Source organism: Adiantum capillus-veneris, chromosome 14, assembly GCF_014529385.1.
Source record: "Adiantum capillus-veneris isolate H3 chromosome 14, ASM1452938v2, whole genome shotgun sequence".
NCBI lineage: Eukaryota > Viridiplantae > Streptophyta > Polypodiopsida > Polypodiales > Pteridaceae > Adiantum > Adiantum capillus-veneris.
The window spans coordinates 128,096,233-128,116,849 of record NC_140944.1 but is presented as its reverse complement, the minus strand read 5'-3'; the positions used below and the strand labels follow the sequence as shown (position 1 = coordinate 128,116,849).

Sequence of the window (20,617 nt, the reverse complement as noted above, 5' to 3'; positions counted from 1 at the left end):
CATACATCCTCGATGTAGAGACTCCCACTGGAATCCATGTATCCGTGGTAACCCTCTCTCCGGGCTCTCGTGTGTCTCTGTAAGTAGAATGATGTCTCGACCTCTCATCACCTCCTCAAGTCTCTCTGGGTGTGTCCATAGGTCTCCATTGCAATTCCAAACCGTGACATGAATCTCCTCGTGTGTCCCACAGGCCGCGAGTCCCTATGCGATGGTCTTGCCATCAATGATAACCCTACCATCCCGATATACTGCCTTCTTCCCTTCTTTGCGGGCTTGGTGGACTCGAGGCATGCACGCGCGACGGTGATCTTGTTGCATCTTTGTGAGGTCATCATCAAGATAAATCGGGGGGCCGTCTATCCCTCTCAAGATGACCCTCTTTCGGAGGAAGGAAGTTCGAGACTCCTCGGAGGCGAATTGGAGGATGAGAGCTCTTTTCTTTGGATCTTTGCCGGCTCTCCAAACTTTGGAGAAAGGGATCTCTTCTTCCTTGTATCCCACTTTCTTGCATAAAGCTTTCCCATCGCTTTCGGGTGTAGACCCTTCTTCTTCTTTGATGCCGGTCACTCGCACATTGAGACGGCGAGCTTGTCGCATCTTCTCCTCTTCGATGGTTGTGTGTACGATGAGTACCTCATCTTTTTGGGCTTCCTCTCTTGCTACCTTCTTAATGTTCTTTTTGACCACTTCGACCCATCCTTCTTTGGTGGCCTCTAATTTGTCCTCAATGCTTGCGGTGAGGGCTTTGGTGATCTCCTCCTTGAGGGCTTCCTTAGCCTCCCTTTTAATCTCTCCTTCCTCGGGGGTGAGGGATGTGAGGGAAGCATGAAGGAGGTCGATTTGTGCCTTCATCTCTTCTTGCTCTTTCCTCCATCTCTCCCTCTCCTTCTCGTTCTCCCGTTCCCTTCTCTCCTTCTCCTCTTTGAGATTTTGGATTTCCGCTCTCATGTCCTCCTTCTCTTCGTTCCATAGCTTGATGAAGTTGGCTTTCTCCTCCTTCCATATTTCTCTCTCCATCCGCCATTCCTTCATGTCCTTCTCCAATTGTGCAAGCCTCTTATTCGTGAGCATGAAGGACGTTGTCTTCTTTGTCGGTGTCGGCGTCTTGATGATGGGGGAAGACATGGTTGGCTTCGTAGCTACCCTCTCTTCATATTGTGAAGAAGAGGGGAAGAGAACACTCAGCTTGTGTGTATGCAGGGGGCACCGGGCAGGGGATGGGGATGGGGTGTGTGTTTTCAATGGATGGGCTGGTCGTCTTGACGTGCAGGGAGCAGCGCAGCGCGCAGGAGGGAGCAGCACACAGGGGTGGGGCAGCGCGCAGGTGAGGCAGCGCGCAGGAGGGAGCCACGCGCAGGGAGCAGCGCGCAGTGAGCAGCGCGCAGGGGAGGCAGCGCGCAGGAGGGAGCCACGCAGGTGAGCCACGCAGGTGAGAGAGAGAGAGAGAGAGAGAGAGAGAGAGAGAGAGAGAGAGAGAGAGAGAGAGAGAGAGAGAGAGAAATGAAATGAAATGATATATTAACGTCTTCAAAAGGCCAAAATGACCTATGAGACCATCAGATACAAAGTGGTGAATCTAATACGTCTGAAGTACAAGTACAAAAAGTACTAAAAGTAAAAATGAAAACTGAAAATGAGTGTGAAACGTGAAATGTGAAAATGTAAAATAGGCCCTCAATGACAATCTGGGTGTCGTGCTAGAATGCCTATGATCCTCTGTTGGAGTCTCCGTCGATGGAGTGTGCTCCTATGTCTCGGTCGTGGTCGTCTCGATCTCCCGAGCTCAGTGGCCCTGTCAATGAGGGTGCCTCTCGTATGAATGCGGGTACAACCCTGTGCTGGTGGTTGGTCTCTTGGCTCCCTCGATCCAAAGAAGTCTGTGATCTGTCTCTGCGACTGTCGTGCTCCATGTCTCCTCAACAGACTATCTCTATGTCGGTGTAGCTCAAGTAGATATAAGCCAAGGCATCTCTGATCTTGATACCTCATGACTCTATCTAGGGGTCCAAAACCCTCCCTGAATAAGCAATGGAAGCGCCCTCGTATCTCATAATACACAGTGCAGTGGCATATGTAGTGTAGCTCTGTCTCTGGCTCTCTACCGCATAGTTGACATATCCTAGACTCCGGCGGTATCCCTCTGAATCTACCCGTCTCAGTCTCCAGCTGGTGTGAGGATGTGGGAATCTGACCAATAGCACATCGTAGACCATGAGACAAATGAGTGTCCATGTAGCTCGGACGAGTCACAAACCCATCTCCCGAAAGTTGGAGAAGGTGCTCTTTGTAAAAAGCCATCTTCGTGCCCAACTCCTACATCGGCTCTACCCATGTCCTCCTGGTGTCCAACTATATTAGATCCTGCCGAATGAGTCTAGTGATCTCCGTCCGTGTGACTGGCAGGGAGGGTGCATCTAGGGAATACTGAAAAGGAGGCAATCTATCCATGTTGAGACCATGCCTCTGAAACCATGAGGTCATCTGCGCATACCAACATGATGCATCTCCTTGCATCGCTAGCTGTCTAGAAGACTCAAGAGCCAATCTAGTATATCTGCCTCTATGTGTATCCCATAGATAGATAGATAGAGAGAGAGAGAGAGAGAGAGAGAGAGAGAGAGAGAGAGAGAGAGAGAGAGAGAGAGAGACGAAATGAAATGAGATGTTATATTAACGTCTTCAAAAGGCCAAAATGACCTATGAGACCAATCTGTTTCAAAATGGTGAATCTAATACCATGTATGGGTACAAAAGAACTAGATACTACTACTAGAATCCATCCTCATCTGCACTGTAGATATCGAGAGAGTATGGCTCGAATCCTCTGCTGTAGCCCCCCTCCTCAATCGTGGCCGTCTGGATCTCCATAGCTCCAGTGCTCGGTCGATGAGAGTGCCGGTAGTGGTCGAATGAGTGTGGGCCGAGCTCTGCAATGATGACTGCTCCTCTGGCTGTCCCATATCTAGTGAAAAGAACTCTGTAATCTGTCTCTGGAACTGTCTCTGAGCATGTTGGACAGCCCACCAGATTGCGCAGGTGCAGCTCGTCACTTTGCACTAAAGCAGCAGATGGGTCTTTGCCGTTAGGGTGCGCGTCGGCAAGAAACCCACAACATAGGCCTGAACTCGCTACAGAAAACCCTAGATGCAGAGACCTGCGGGTGCGTTCGTTCTTCACTCACACACACTAGCAGCCACAGGTAGGAGGCCACATGTGCACACTTGCCCATTCCAAGCTCAGTTAGCAAAGGAAAGTGAAGACAATTGGCATGCTTGCTATGTTTAAACACACAAACACACATATACATCTCTATTTTAAGGGCTGAATAGCGAGTGGTATGGAAATCTTGGATGCTTTCACCCTCTCACAATCTACTCTCCCATAAGGAAGGCACCATCTCTTACAAGCATGGTACTTACATATTTTAAATTTAATAAAGAAATACTAAAGGGGAAACTATTGAGGGGTTAGTATAGTGTAGGAGAGGAACTCCTCCTCTCCATCTCTCCCGATCCTCATTTTGGCCTTTTGAAGACGTTAATTTAACATTTCATTTCATTTCATTATCCATCATTCTCTCTATCATTCTGTCGCATGATCTCTTTTACCTATCATATATTATTCTCTATTAGATTCATCGAGTCTCAGTGGGCTGAAAAGTCTGTTTTTGCTGTCCATTACTGCCTAAGCAGTAGACCCGCCGGTCTTACACAACACAGCACATGAACACTCAGAAGAGACAACACACTCGCTGAATGTGCATTGCCCAAAAGATGACCACAAGACCAACACCAGAACTCACGAGTGGTTGGCAGCACACCCAACTCTAGACCAAGACCTAGACATAGGTATGATGGAGTGCAGAGGCTAAGATGCAAGGGTTTAAGGTAGTGAGGTGCGAATTTTAGATTGAGACAAAGAATAAGACCACTGCCAACCCTGAGGAGAGTACCACACTCTAGAAGATACCACACCTAATACTAAGCGACCAATGACTACAGCCTCAATGTATTGATCGACTCCTTGTAAGTATGGTTTGGCTATACAGGGTACGCGCCACAAAGTGATGCGGTGGCATGCTGACATTGAACCGAAAGAGGAGTAAAGCCGAGCCAAGCCTGCGCCCAGACCCTCACTGCGGAGCCCATGAAACACGGCAGGATTTGCGGCATGAGATACGGTAAGATTGGTGCTGACATGGAGCCCGTACCATGGAGATGCTCATGTGGCAGCTAGAGCACCGATTATGGAAATCCTCGACTTTTCAAGGCTGTCGGGACATCAATATTTGATAGTTGTGCTTTTGTGCACTTTACGACGCCTAGTCCTCTAATGCATTCGATTGTGGAGTTCGTACTACACTCACTCTATCTTCCTTGTCTCCCCCATACGCACACACAACTTCAGTTGTCCACCACATGGGCCTTTATGGACAATCCCTAGAGTGATATATATGGTTGCACATCTCTTAGGCTTTGTGATATGTTTTCTTTGGTCTTGGGTTTCGTAGGTCACATATTTTTAGTCATTTTCCGTATGCATACAGTGTCAGTCTCGCAGGGATTGTGAGGGGTTTGTGGCAGGCAACCTGTAGCCCCACTGTAGTGATGACAAATGAGAGAGGTCAGCAGTCTTGGACTCAAGAACACTAGACTCACTGCTAGAACTGGTCGGTTTTATGAGATGCAAAGGGTCAAAGCTCCATTATTATTGCAGAAAAAAAAAAGATACCGATATCTACGATATCTCCAGCATGACATATATACAATGATGAAAATATCTTCTCCATGGAAAGAGCCTTTGAAGTAGACCTGTAGATGAGTAGAGGGTGACACACCAGGTAGGCGTTGTACCATGGCGATGACCTGGCTATCACTCATCCCTCCCCCCTAAGGTGCTTGTCCAAGTAACCAGCTCAGCATAGTCGATCCCCTAGCCTAGTCTCGAGTCTAAGGTCTAAGGACCATGAAAAACACATTGCGCAAAGTCTCTAGCACTATCTCCGTTGCACGGTCGAGCCTCTACACTCCCCTTTTATTCTGATAGTCCTTGGTCTAGAGCTGAGCCCGCTGCCAGCCAGTGTATGTGGATGATACATTGTGAGTACATAGGTTCGGATGAGCTTTGAGTCTATTCTCTGCTGTGTTCTTTGTTCTCAAGTCTAGTCTTGCAGTTGTTGTTATCTCTTGTGTTCTTTGTTCAGTAGTTTGCTATGGTCTCTTTGGTTATTTCTTGGGCCAGATTACTTGTGCACACTGCATTAAGGAGCACCCACATCAGTGAGCACCAGCATGACATACTTTACCTTTTATACCTTTGCAACACATTAGGGCATTGCAGGCGTTTTATGACTGAACCACCCTCGAATGTATGCATTTTTATCTCCTTCAAGCAACCAATGACCCACTATCCCGTGCTGAGGAGATACCTATGGCCTTAGCCACAACTGATTCTGCCGTTTGGACTGCCTCTAGGACAATGTCAAAGATTTTTCCTATGGGAAGAAAGAAATGGTTGATACTCAAGAGAGTGGGTGGAGAAAAGCAGACGCAAGTAAACGTGTTTATACTTTTCTAATTGATCTTTGATTCCGTTAATGTTTAGCCTATTACACTTTCCACAATGATAAAATCATAAGGTTACCTTCAAATACCTCAAAGGAATAAGGCGACCTTGCGATATTCCCATTGGATGCATGTCTGACATAAAGTTTGAATTTTCCAACAGTTCCAGCTGTGAAAGAGAGCACCTGGATCCAGCTGATTGTTGGGTGAGGGGCTATACTCAAATCTGGGCTGGGTAGAGGTTCAATTGAGCCTTCTTGATAAACAAGTGCTTGGAAATTTGCTTCTTGAAGGGATAATGGATTGAGATATTTATCATGAGGATAGATAAAGAGTTCTGCAACACTGTAGACCTGAAATGTATTAACACCATACTGCCATTCTGCAGTGGTGTTCAATAATGTGAACGGACCTGTCAAATTATTTCAATTGAGATACAAATTTTTTGCTTCGTTTTGTTGATAAATTGGTCACTTGAAATACCAAAAGCACATTTGAACATATGCTAATGACAAGCAGAAATGGAAACCAACATACTTCATGGGAGGTTCACCTTGGGCAGAATTGATTATGACTTTCAAAAGAAAAAGTATGAACACACTAAATATTCAATGTTCCGGGACAATCTGCAGTCATGTTCATTCATAAAACCAGGTGTTTCTGTTGTTGTTAAATCAAATTTCATTGTACATATATAGGGGAAAGTTCTAGGAAACAGACATCATTGGATCAAGACAATTTTTTTTTTTTCGAGAAAAAGATCCTTCTATTAGTTAATGAAACTGCCCATAGGGCTACAACCACCTCTGCGTGAGAGGGCTAAAACAACCATGATGGGGAGACTCTCCCAATGAAAAAACACCAAATGTACAAAGAGGCTAAATCAAGAGATAGGAGGAGGGAAAAGCCACACAGGTGGACGGTAGTGCCATTTGAGTACACCCTGGACCATGGTGTAAAAAGGTCCAGGACGCCAGGGTCGAAGGAAAGCCTCTCTGTGCTCCCGCATGTGGTCGGAGCTGCCTTGGAGTCTCTTGAGAGAGTGTGGATCAGCTCTAGCCAAATATCGCGAACAGTCTCTGCTGGTGGTACAGGGCGAGCCTCAAAGATGCGGAAGCAGCGGGCCCGCCAGATGAACCAGAGTGTCAGGCCACTCTCACTGCACCACTCCTGTGGAGTAAGCTCTGTGGCAGGTTGGAGTGTAGGTCACCCCCCCTGCATCACTATCATCCTGCTGGTGGAAGATAGCTTAAACTGAAGTGCAGGGCCCGTGAGGGTGGACCAAGCAGCTGCTCCCCACGTGTACTGCCGAGCTGTGGAAAGAGCAAGCATCAGCCGAAGAACACGAAGCCACACCTGCTGTGCCAAAGGAAAGTCCCAAAGACAGTGACGCTGACTCTCCGCAAGAAGGTCACAAGCTGCACATGCGGCCGAGAGACCACTATGCACAAGCCAGCTCCCAACTATTGTAGCTCTGTGCGCGACCAACCACTGAAACAAGGTGACTCGCCTCAGTTGTCTCGAGTCCCACAACCTCTCCCAAAAAGCTGCCAAAAACTCAGCTGTGAGACCCTCCTCCTGCCAATGAGGTGCTGCAGTAGGGCGAGCCTCTCTGTGCTGCCAGTATGTGATGTCCCAATCGAACAGTGTACTGAAAGAAAGGGACACCTGGGTGGTTTGCAGAAGAGAAAGGGTCCCTCCAGAGCCACTCTCCAAGATCCCACTGTACTCGTGCCCCAAGCCCACAGTCTCCAATGTCCAGTCTCAAGAGCTGCTGGGTCAGGATCGATGACACAAGTCCTCCCACAGATGCCCACCACTCGGATCCTCTGAAAACAATACTTTGCCACCTGCGGGGCCTCTACTGCAACTCGCTGTAAGCGTCCCTCACCCTGTAACTCGAAAAACCGGGAGGGAACAGTCTCTGAGCAGGCCCGAACTGAGATTAGAACCTTCAATCGCGTGAAGGCTCCCATCTATCTGGGTGCTACTGGCTCGAGAGGTGAGAGCCACTCAGCTAGAACTGCCTCTGAGATGTCCTGGCACATGCTCTGTACCCTTGTCATACCGTGTAGTAGCTGGAAACCCCGCAGCCCCTCTGAAAAGCCTAAAAACTTTAACCAGTCACCTAAAGAGCGTGCTGGACCTGCTGCCATGGGACCCTAGGAAACATGAGGCTGACTTCCAACCAAGCGGCCTCTTTGAGTGCTAACCATGGGGTTCCAAACAAAGGGCTGTCGTAGGCGCTCCTCCGTGCAAGTAGGCTGTCGCTGCTCTAGGCCTCGCCGCAAACGCTCCCAAGATCGAAGCAAACTCATAGCGAAGCGGTCCTCCAATCTCCTGCTCAAACCAACTTTGCGCATCTCTGTGAAGATCCATCTGGTCGAAGGTCGCCAGGGGCCTCCTACCTGAGGCACCCTAGCACGAAGCCGTTGTAGCAAGAACTCCTTCCAGGGCTCCTCATTTGGAAGAAGTGCTTTGACTATGAACTTCCCAAGAAGGGCTCTGCTCTGCTGTGCTGGATCTATGATCCCAAGCCCTCCCTGTGATCAGGGAAGAGTGATGACCTGCCAAGCCACTTTGGCCCGCGCTATCTGAGTGTCACGTCCTGACCAAAGGAAGTTCCTGATCAGAATCTCTACCTAGCTGATACAAGAACTCGAGAAGATCCAGCAAGAAGTGATGTACCACATAGTCGCCAACAACACCTCGTTGGCCACTATAACTCTGCCAGCGAAAGAAAGTCGTGCGGAGCTCCAATGTAACAACTTCCTCCTGATACACAGGAGGAGGGGAGCAATCTGCTACTCGGGAGACAAGTCCAGACCAACCTGACAGCCCAAGTACAGAACTGCAGTCCTTGGGGGAATCCACCAGAAACCTTCACCTGGCATCCAATCGGGCACAGGAGCACTACCAACTGAGAAAGCCACTGTCTTTCTCCAGTTGAACAATGCGCCAAATGCACAAGAGAAGGTCTTAAGAGCCTGCTCACACCTGTGAAGGTTGGCCTCCTGGCCATCCAAGTACAAGGTTGAGTCGTCAACAAACTCATCGTCCAGTAGCTCATCTCCCCGAATAGGAAGTGCTAAGCCCCGCAAACCAACCTGCTACAACACCAAAAACCTGCTCATCGCCTCAGCATAGAACATAAAGAGGAAGGGGGCAAGAGGACAGCCCTGTCTGACCGAACGTGTGAGGATGAAACGATCACCTCTACCTCCTGACAAAAGTACCTGACTATGTGCCCGTCTGTACAAAGCTGACACCCCTCTGATCCAAGCATCTGAGAAGCCCATCCTGCGTAGAGTGCCCTCCAGAAAGTCCCAGTCAACTCTGTCGTAGGCCTTCTCAAAATCGAGAAGAAGAATCATTAGATCCTCACCACGGAGCCTCGCTAGGGCATAAGCCTCCCAAAAAGTAGAGATGTTGTCAAGGATACTACGCTCCTTGACAAAACCAGTCTGAGTCCCATGTATAAGGCTCTCTAGAAGTGGCTGGATCCTCAAACTCAAAGCCTTGGCAAGAATTTTGTAGGCTGAGTTGAGGAAGGTGATGGGGCACCACTGTCGAATCTCATCCAAGGAGCCACCCTCCTTGGGAATGAGGTAGATCAGACCCTCACTCATGCTGTGAGGCATCTCTCCTATGTGCAAGATCTACTGGAAAGCACTACAAATATCTGGGCCAAGCAAGTCCCAGTACTCCAAGAAAAAACTGGGAGTCAAGCCATCCTCACCTGACAGCTACCACGGGGGAGTGCACTAAGAGCCGTGTGCAACTCCTCAAGCTGAAGTGGCAGCTCAAGTCTCTGATGCATCTCCTTAGTCACAAGGCAAGGCATCTTTGCCCACACCTGCTCCCTGCATGCATCCTGACGCTTTGACTGAGGCTCTGCAGATAGTAACTCACGGTAGAAGCCAGTAGCAATTGCACGCATGTCCTGTGGCTCAGAAGCAACTGACCCATTGGGCCTCCTCAATTGACTGACCTTGGCATGCGTATGCCGAGGTCCCACTGCCTCGAAGAAAGCACCAGTCACTCTATCACCCACCTGTGTCCGCTGAGATGCCTGTCGATGGAAAGCAAACTCATGGCGCCGCTCCTCTGTGCTAACAAGCTCCTGGCGAGCCTGCTGTAGCTTCTCCTCCAACCAAGGACTGTCTGGATGCTGCTCCTGCATCCTCTGTAAGGAAGCAACGCCCCATTTGAGACGCTGCTGCTCCTCTCTCGCTGCAGCCAGGCGAGCCAAAGACTCTTGGAGAAAGAAACGACTAAGCTGAGCTAGTCCTGAGGCCACTCTGCAGGAGAATCTTGCATGTGCAAGCTCTGTGTCCAAAGAGCCTCCACTCGCTCTTTGAGTGTAGAGTCCAGCGAGACGCTCTCAGAGATGCAAAGCATCGTGCTCCCCCTCCTCTGCCTATCTGCCACTATGAGGATCACTGGATTTAGACAAATTGAGCGTGGGCTTCAAATACTTTACTAATCTTCAACAGCAAGAAGATAGTGAGCACATAAGGGGACCAGCGTCTAGTTTTCAAAGAGGATGGGAGAAAATTTTAGTTTTAGCATTCCAGATCCTCCAGGTAGAACACCCCCCAAACTTCCAAAGTCATGTTTCAATGTAGGAATCTATAAAATTGATAATACTCTTCTTATAGTTGCATGTCAATAAGGGTTGGTTTGCAGTAAAAAAATGCAAGATAAATGCTCTACTAAAAGCAAATGCTCAAGAAGAGAAAAAAGCATGCGAAATAATGCACATCATATTCTTGTAAAACAGAAAACGTTTGCCAGATGCCAAAAACAGTTTCTTGGTGAAAGTCTCATATGTTTTGTGCTTAGCATTACTCCCATTCTTTTTAAGTTTGGTTAGTGAGTTGCAAATGGGGTTCTTCCTTTGGACACAAGTCTGAAGGGCCTTTCAGTGACTATGATGTCTTTTGTAAAGCTAGTTTTTGAATGGCTATAATGTCTTTTCTAAAGCTAGTTTCAAATCTAGTGGCTATCTTTTCTTATTTTGTCTGTGGATTCTCAAAAGGCACTCTTGTTATGAAACTATGAAATAAAACTCTGCACGTCAAGATAAGCTCACACTGTAGATATGGGTTTCACATGCAAATGTATACATCTCATGTCGATGTTGGTTTCAGATGTTTGCTTGCCTTGAGTGCGGATGGGTACACCAAGCCTGAAACGTCGATCCCCATGTCCCCCATCACGAGGATGAGGTGGGTTTGTCTCAAGGCTCGGCTTAAAACTGGTCATGTGCTTTATCGAGGAGACACATTCGCTTTACACCATCATGCTAAAGTGGTCTTTTTGTCAAATATAAAATGTCATTCCATAATTTCAAAGACAAAAGGAGGTACACAAAGCGTTCAAAAAATAAGAGCTTGTACCTGGATTGACCTTAAAGGCAAAAGGGGAACCAAAAATTGCCACATTATCTTCATCTGTCACATGGAGTGACGCATTGCCAGACATCGTGACATAAAAAGTCACTATTTCATACCCAGGCTTCAATTCTATGCGCTTCAACTTGTAGGCAGTTTTATTGCTTGCAGCTTCGCTTCTTTGAAAGAGGAGTAGTGGTTCACTCTCCAAAGTTACATTGTTATTGAATGCATCAGAAAACTCTACAAGCAAACTAGTTAAATCTCCTGCTACAAAAGTGTTACGCTCATTAAGCCAATAACCTCGACAATTGCGCGTGGAAATTGTACCTGCAAGATGCCAGTGCCAAGAAAACTGACACGCACATGAAAACAGTCTATAGACCTTGCACAAAAAGAGAAACAATAAAACACAAATGCTACACTGTACCTGAAACCACTTCAAATGAGAATGGCGATCCTTGTATACTTTTATTATTTTTCAACACGTGCAGATAATAAGTTCCAGCTGAAATTGCAAGAAAAGAGACATTGACTTGGCCCCTCTCCTTGTCAGAAAACACTCTCAAATCTGCAACGCCTGGTCTCTCTGGGCTAGGTTTGACAAACGTGTCAATAACGGAGTTCAAGTCTCCATCATCTGAATTTTTGATAGAATTGTTGTATTGGTCAGTTAGAAGTATCTCCAGAATTCCTATGCTTCCAGCTTTAAAAGTGCTAACACCATCTATCCAATGAACCTTGAAGATTTCAGCATCACCTGATTATGTTATGCAGGCTGATATATCAAACTTTGTTTTTTTATCCATAAAAAAGGAGTCCAACGATGATAATCCAGCTAGCCTAGTTGTTTTCAGCATGCATGAAACTGTGGTGTGCATGTCTGTGTGTCTCATGTATCATCTATGTTGACAATTCAATAGTGTGCATCATCAAACTGTGGGCACTCAAACATGACTACTTGATGGAAATACTTAGAAAGGAGAGCAGACTTAAGTAGAGAGAACCATGGTAAGTTACAAACAATAAACACAAAGTTTATTTTGATTCTGTTTACCACAAATCTGTACTATTTTGGGTATGGGCTGTGGATAAATTGAAAATTTGTCGCATAAAAGACCCAACTAAATTTCTCAAAAGGAATAAAAACAGGGCTTGTTGTAATACGTCACCATTAGCTTAAACAAAAAACATTTCAGTACCTGCCATGACAGAAAACTCAAAAGGAGAGCCTTGTATTTCATTCTGTCCAAAATCACTGACATGCATGTGAAAATTTCCGGTCAATGTGGACGTAAACTTAAGTGTGTCACTGTTAATGATACCATCGTACTCATGATTTGCATCCAGTAAGGTTCCATTATACCATGTTGTATAGAAAAACAAGAATGAGCTGCTCATTAATGAAGAAACTCTGTTTCCGTATGCGTCAAATAGTCTCAAAGTCAAAATCACAGTGTCCCCTGCTTCAAATCTATTAGCTCCACTTGGCCAAACACCTTCAGAGTTATTACCAGAGACAGGTCCTGCATAAGATACTTAACCTTAAGATGCATTCATGGACATAGTTCTTTGATCATCTTACTGCAGAGAGTCGTAGCACTTGCTACTCCCAAAATCTCTCTCTCTCTCTCTCTCTCTCTCTCTCTCTCTCTCTCTCTCTCTCTCTCGGGGTTTCGTCATTGTTTTTTGCTGTTTTTTCGGGTTTCCTCACCGTTTCTTGCTGTTTTTAGGGTTTTGCTACTGTTTTTTAGGGTTTCGAATCTGTGTTTTTCTGTTTTTTAGGGTTTCTTATATTTTTTGATGTTTTAGACTCTCTCTCTCTCTCTCTCTCTCTCTCTCTCTCTCTCTCTCTCATGAAGATGGATCTCTATGAGGATGGATTCTCTGCTTCCCTCCCACATTGTCTACACATTGTACTGCTTAGTTCACACATTTCGCGCCTTTCACCTTTCACACCTGTCAGCTTAGTTTAGGATTTTGCAGTATTTATATTCTGTTATCCTAGTTTAATTTATTTTGTTAATCTGACTTTGTATCAGATACACCGCATTGTTACTTTCTGGTCTCATAGGTCACTTTGGCCTTTTGAAGACGTTAATATAACATTTCATTTCTTTTCATTTCTCTCTCTCTCTCTCTCTCTCTCTCTATCAGACATAGGTCCAGTACTGTAGACTATGTTCTGACACATCCGAGCTTTATCTCACATTCAGGATTTCACAGTGGGGCCCAGGCATGTTGGGATAGCAGTAGATCATGCACTTTTGACATTATCAGTCTCCTTTGAGTACAATACATCTCAGGGCTCACGGGGTGGCAGACATCCATGCTATACTTTCACACCAGAGACTGACTCAGTCTATGCAGAGGAGATACGTAGGCTTTTATGCACATCAGAGCCAGTATACAGAGTGGAGGAGATCACATCTATGCTGACAGTGACATTACATGGGGCAGTGACGGAGGCATACCCACACACTCAGCCTGGTCAGAGATGCCGTTTTGGGCACATGCCTCAAAACAGCTGATATGATGAGGAGTGTCAACAGAGGAGAGCTCAGATACAACAGGAGCTTGCATTGGGAGTGATCACCTATAGACAGTCTCGTATTGCTACACGACGACTAGTGCGACAGAAGAAGCGAGCTTTCTTGGTCCAGATGGAGCAAGATTTATATCAGCTCTTTCTTAGTAGAGCTTCAGGAGAGGCTTGGCGTCTATTCCATGAGCAGTCTCCCCCACCAGTGATTACTTCTACAGAGATATGGGGGCAGTATGTAGCATCTTTATACACTGTACCTGGACAGCCACCACTACTAGATCCACCACAGCCATGTCCGGATACGAGCACCTTCTTTACCACTGAGATGGTAAAGGAGGCCATTGACATGATGAAGACCAGACGGGCACAGGATCATGAGGGTTTGGTAGTAGAGCACATTATACATGCTGGGGACTTGTTGGCAGAGATGCTTGCATGGTTATTCAACCGTGTCATGTGTGAGGGCTTTCCTGAGTCTTGGAGATTATCTACTATTGTACCTATCTTCAAGACAGGAGACCCCACAGTGCCGGGGAATTACCGTACTACCATGGTAGGATACACATTGGCACGGTTGTATACATCCATCCTTGAGCATAGGCTGAGCAGTTGGGTAGAGATTATGGGCATGCGGGCACCTGGGCAGGCTGGTTTTAGGAGGGGTTTCTCCACACAAAATCATGTCTTTACACTCAGAGCTATCATTGAGGAGGGTCGAGCACATGGTAGACGGATATATTGCAGCTCTGTGGACTTCCGCAAAGCTTTTGACACAGTACCGAGGGCCAGATTGATGTGCCGACTTATGGAATTGGGGGTACCCACATAGCTGATATGGGAGATTATGGCATTGTACAGTTTAGTGATGGGTCATGTACGCACATCAGAGGGGATATCTGACATAGTTCACTCCATTATTGGAGTGAAACAGGGATGCCCATCGTCCTCTACTTTATTTGGTATGTATGTTGATGAGGTCTCTGATTATATTGACAGAAGAGGAGATAGAGGTGCTCAGCTTGCAGGGACATGGATCCCTCTTTTATTGTATACTGACGATATCGTGTTGATATCAGACTCACCAGAGGGTATGCAGAGACATTTGGACGCATTGCATAGTTTTCCAAGGGATAGTGGATTGTCTGTCAACCTTGGTAAAACCAAGGTCATGGTATTTAATACCACGCCACAGTGGGTTAGGAGATCAGCACCTACATTCACATATGGTCAAGACAGTATGGAGTACACTGATGCATACACATATCTTGGGGTGGTCTTTAGTGGACCAAGGTTCACATTGAAAGTGGCAGCAGACACTAGATTGACTCGTACCTATGTAGCCCTAGTTTAGAGAGGATTTGTTCGCAGGTTCAGTTCCAGGAACCTCGAACAAAGCTCTGGCTTTTCGACACTTTGGTCGCTTTAGTTATACACTACGGGGTTCAGGTTTGTGGACCGTCTGTTGACAGTGCTGGATGGAGTAATATGGAGAGGCCCTTGATATCTATGATTTCTAGGTTGATTAGAGCCAAGGCCTCAGTTCCACATGACATTATACGAGCGGAGCTGGCTGCCCCACCTATGGAGGTTGAGGCACTCACCAGATCAGTATCATTTGTACACAGCTTATGGGACACCACCAGGGACAGGTATGCTAGGCTTGCTCTTGAGTCATCGAGACAGCTGGCATTACAAGGAGATACATCATGTTGGTATGCACAGATGAGCTCATGGTTTCAGAGGCATGGTTTCAGCATGGACAGGCTTCTCCCTTTCAAGTATTCTCTTGATGCACCATCCTTGGCTCTTACACGGATGGAAATTACTAGACTCATTCGGCAAGATCTTATCCAGCTTGATAGCAGGAGGACATGGATAGAGCCATCTCGGGAGTTGGGTACGAAGAGGGCTTTCTATAGAGAGCATCTTCTCCAACTCACGACAGATGGATTTGTCACACAGCCCAGCTACATGGACACACATCTATCTCATGGGTTACGATGTGCCATAGGTCAGATTCGCACATCTTCACACCAGCTTGGGATTGAGACAGGTAGATTCGGAGGCATACCAGCAGACAATAGGATATGTCAGTCATGCCATGCAGAGCTAGAGACAGAGTTTCACTACATAAGTCACCGCACAATCTACTATGAGATACGGGGACGCTTTCATTGTTTATTCAGAGATGGTTTTGACTCGTTAGATAGAGTCATGAGATATCAAGATCAGAGATGTCTTGGATTATTTCTACTTGAGATACAGAGACATAGAGACTCTCTATTGAGAGGGCATAGACAGAGACAGCCCCAGAGATGCATCTCAGATTTCTTCAGTCTGAGTACCACAGAGGCAGAGGGGACACCACCATCACAGAGCTCGGTTCCCACCCATACACACACCAGCGGTACTCTCATTGACTGAGCTATAGAGTTGGGGAGATCAAGACGACCACGATTGAGGAGGGGAGCCATGCAGCACCGACGGAGATTGCGGCAGAGGATTCACAGGATTCTAGCACGGCACCCTGAGTGTCGATGAGCATAGGCTTCATGCTACTGCTATATTGTATCATGGTGACACTTATCCCCACTTTGTGCCTTTGTGGCATGATACCATTGCTGAGCCTACCAGCCACCCATAGGAGTCGGTAGCACTCCTATCTCATTGTTTAGTTTGTAGTTTTCTTTGTTTGTACCCAGACTTGGTACTAGACTCATCATTGTAATCAATTGGTCTCATAGGTCATTTTAGCCTTTTGTAGACATTAATATATTACTTCATTTCATTTCTCTCTCTCTCTCTCTCTCTCTCTCTCTCTCTCTCTCTCTCTCTCTCTCATAGACCGAGCATTGGAGCTAGGGAGATCTAGGCGACCGCGATTGAGGAGAGGAGCTACACAATATCGACAGAGGTTACAGCACAATATCGACAGAGGTTACAGCAGAGAAGACATACTTTCTCGACATCCAGAGTGCGGATGAGGATGGATTTCTATCATATTTATCTTCCCCCCCCCCCTTCTTTCATTGTACTACACAGTGTACTGGGCACCTTCTGTATTAGCTGGCACATCCATACAGCCCCAGTTTGTAGTAGTTGCATTTTTGTTTCAATTCTTTTTTGATTCTAGACATGATATCAGATTCACTCTGTTGTAACAGCTTGGTCTCATAGGTCATTTTGGCCTTTTGAAGACATTAATATATCATTTCATTTCATTTCATTTTCTCTCTCTCTCTCTCTCTCTCTCTCTCTCTCTCTCTCTCTCTCTCTCTCTCTCTCAATCATGGGAAGCGTTGAAGAAGTGCCAACGGCTTCCCCAACGTGTAAGAAGACGCATCCTTCGCCGGCTGGCCACAAAGTCTCTTTCATGCAGACAGGGAAAAGGATGTCGGCAATAGAGAAGGAAATGAGAGAAGGGAGAAACGAAATTGAAGAGGGGAGGAAGGAGAGGAGCACTATTCTTCAAAGATGGACCGCCGAAGAAAGAGATGGCATCTGTAGGAGGATCGCTTCGCTCGAGGAGAAAGTGGTCATCCAAGATTCCATCATCCGAAATCTGCAAGCAGAAAGTGGGCAGCTCGAAGAAGGAGAAATTCAACCATCCATGATAGAAGAATTGAATCCCATGAGAGAAGAAATACGGGTTATCAAGGAAGGCAAGGAGAAGAAGTCATGGGCCACGGTCATCTCCACAACACAAAAGAAAGTAGAGGAGGCCGAAAAATGGATTGAGGTTGCCAAGAAAGGGAAAGGTAAGGAAGCTCCTTGTACACCCACTCTTATTAACATGACCCTCCTAGAGGAACAAAGAAGGAGGATGCGGGCTCTACATGTAAGGGTCACCGGCCTCAAGGACATAAAAAATGTGGAAAAAGAGGTCACAAGCCTCACATCCACGATGGGGGTGGACAAGCCTTCACACACAAAGGCATGGAGAGTGGGCAAGAAGAGTGATGGCCCGGGAGAGTCTTCAAAAGGGAGAGATCTCATACTATGCTTCCCCTCCTTCGAAGAGAAGGAGGAATTCTTGAGAAAGAGGCCTACTCTCAAGAAGACCGGCATTTTTCTCGGTGATGATCTCATTCTCTCACAGCTTGCGCATATGAGAGAGGTAATGCCAGAGATTACGGCAGCAAGGGAGAAGGGAAAGATGGCCTTTTACCGGGGTGGTGATTGTAGAGCGGTGCTCTACATGACGGTGTGAGATCTATGGGACCACACTGAAGATAAATACTTGGAATTATAATGGATCTATGAGGTTGGACGTTGGTGCCTTTGAGAACAGTTTCAGAGACAGGGACATTGTTGTCTGGGGAGGCCCCAGACAGCTTATGCCACATATGGTGGGATTCAGATGGGAGACAACCCACAAGACAGTCGCGCAAGATCAGAGCATGGGAGTACAGGTTCATGAGGAGTAGCAGTGCTATTTAGCGAGGAGTTACAACCACTACTACATATTGTACGGAGAGATGATCATGCTAGATACATGTGGGTGAGGCTGAGAGATGACAGAGGCCGATTTCTATACATTGCCATATGTTACTCCCCCCCCCAAGTATGTCAGTATATGCTGCATCCAGAGGACAATCTCCTTTTGTAGCGCGTATAATGTGTCGTGCTCTCTACAGTGGGTGGTCCTCAGTGCAATGTGCGTGACAATCTCACTCAAACAGACTGAACAGAAAGGAAACAATAGACATCAACAGAGCTCACAAAGACACAACAGTAGACCATAACATATGACTCGACTATCTCAAAGACTGATACAAACTCTGGCGTGGCAGCACACTCAGCTCCAGCCCAGGACTCACAGGTACAATGGGGGTGTCGAGGCTCAGATGTGTAGGGATGGTGAAGATGTGCTCTGTGAATAGACTCACTCTAGAAGACTACGTACAAGATAATGCAACTGGCCCAAAACGACTACTCATATGTACAACCATAAAGAGCCACCAACGGCTCATAAATGTCCAGTCAGCTAAGTCTATCTCCAAACTGAGTGGTGGTGGTGACCTGGCCACGATGTCCACTAGACCACCGTCGGTACCTGCCACGTGTCACCCCCCAGCCCGAAGGGTCCGTCCAGTGTGAACCAGACCAACTGTAACTAATTGTCCAACTGTCTGCCTGTCCTGTGAAGTGACACTGTAGCCCTACTATACAGGTTGCCCGCCACAAGACCGCTCACCGTCTCGGTGAGAGGAAGACTGAAACTGTGAATGAAAACTACTAGTATGTACAATGGTGAGCTCCGAAATCTTTCATCCAAGAGAGAGAGTGGTGGCCGCTGCTGCATACGAAGTATCAGCCTTTGGAGGTGGAGCCATCAAATCGATTGTGGGGCCCTGCTGTATGTGAGCTCTCCTGTCAGTAAGTGTGCTTCCTGGGAAATGACCAGCCACCTGCTGCTGCTGGGAAGATGGTAGCACCTGTCCTTGTAGCGCGGATAATGTGTCGTGCTCTCTCCAGTGTGGGTGCCCCTCAGTGCAATGTGCGTGACAATCTCACTCAAACAAATGAAAACTCTCTAAAACAGAATGAAACACAGAAACAATGGATCACAATAGAGACACAACAGTGGACCAGAACATGTGGACTCGACTAGCTCAAAGAACCATGTACAGACTCTGGCGTGGCAGCACACTCAGCTCCAGCCCAGGGCTCACTGGTACAAATGGGGTGCCGAGGCTCAGATGTGCATGGATGGTGTAGCAGTGCTCTGTGTAAGACTCTCTAGACGACTACGTGCAAGATAAGATAGAACTGTCCCAAAACGACTACTGATATGTACAATCATAGGAGCCACCAACGGCCCATAAATGTCCAGCCAGTTAAGTCTATCTCCAAACTGAGTGGTAGTGGTGACCTGGCCACGACGTCCACTAGACCACCGTAGGTACCCTGCCACGTGTCACTCCCAGCCCAAAGGGTCCGTCCAGTGTGAACCGGACCAACTAGACCAACTGTAACCAACTGTCCAACTGTCTGTCCTGTGAAGTGACACTGTAGCCCGGCTACAGGTTGCCCGCCACAAGACTGCTCACCGTCTCGGTGAGGAGTACTGAAAAAACTCAAAAGTGGAGTTAAAAACACTGCACTGCTTGCAATCGCCTTAAGCCTCTAACTAGGCAGGAACCCCAGTATGTATGATTGCATAGCCTGGTCCATGCTTGCAGTTGCCATACTTTTCTGCAACAACACTCTTCTCGAAAAGATGGATTACCATAAGCCCGAGTAACACATCAAATAGGGTTAAGCTCCTTATGATGGCAGAATGAAAGGGTCTTCACAGCAAACAGGATGGCAACCAAGTGAATGGAGCCGATCATGCAGGGTGGGGAAAACTTGCTGAACCTGAGAGGGGTGGGGAGGGCTAGATAGGGGCGAGGGGGAGGGGGAGTGGGTAGGGGCGAGGGTGGGAAGGGCTAGATAGGGGCGAGAGGGGGTGAGGGGGTGGGTAGGGGCGAGAGGGGGTGAGGGGGTGGGTAGGGGCGAGGGGAAGGGAGAGGGTGCGTAGGGGCGAGAGGGGGAGGGTAGGGGCGAGAGGGGGTGAGGGGGTCGGTAGGGGCGAGAGGGGGAGGGTAGGGGCGAGGGGAAGGGAGAGGGTGGGTAGGGGCGAGAGGGGGAGGGTAGGGGCGAGGGGAAGGGGGAGGGTGGGTAGGGGTGAGGGGGAGGGTAGGGGCGAGTAAGGATAGGGTAGGAGCGAGGGGAAGGGAGAGGGTGGGTAGGGGCGAGAGGGGGTGAGGGGTTGGGTAGGGGCGAGAGGGGGAGGGTAGGGGTGAGGGTGTGTGAGGAGGTGGGTAGGGACGAGGGTGTGTTTGGTAAGGGCGAGGAAGGTCAAAGCATAATGAAAGTGCAGGTTGAGGACAGAACCAACTATTCTCAGCAAGACTACGAGCAGGAGTAGGGAATTCATCCAGCACATCAAGCAGGACCTAGATTTCTTTTTGCTTATATACTTTTTCCTCGGCTTTCCAAATTCAACGGCTTTTATCAAGAGGGCTTTCACTGAGAGCGCATCAGGAGTATCTTCTGTGACCTTCAACTCTTGAGCTGGCTCATGTGGCTCGTAAGGTTTAGTTACCTTGGAAACATTGGAA

General features: G+C 47.4%; 1 protein-coding gene across 1 annotated transcript in view; it reads right to left on the bottom strand.

Moving 5' to 3' along the window:
* The window catches only part of LOC147443103 (uncharacterized), a 303,366-nt gene that overhangs the window by 91,728 nt on the left and 191,021 nt on the right, over positions 1-20,617 (bottom strand). The window contains exons 16-19 of the mRNA XM_086529029.1: positions 12,166-12,489; positions 11,394-11,723; positions 10,970-11,293; positions 5,647-5,979 (exon numbers count right to left, since the gene is read on the bottom strand). Of these exons, the coding sequence (XP_086385155.1) occupies positions 5,647-5,979; positions 10,970-11,293; positions 11,394-11,723; positions 12,166-12,489 (1,311 nt within the window). The remainder of the gene's footprint in view (positions 1-5,646; positions 5,980-10,969; positions 11,294-11,393; positions 11,724-12,165; positions 12,490-20,617) is intronic.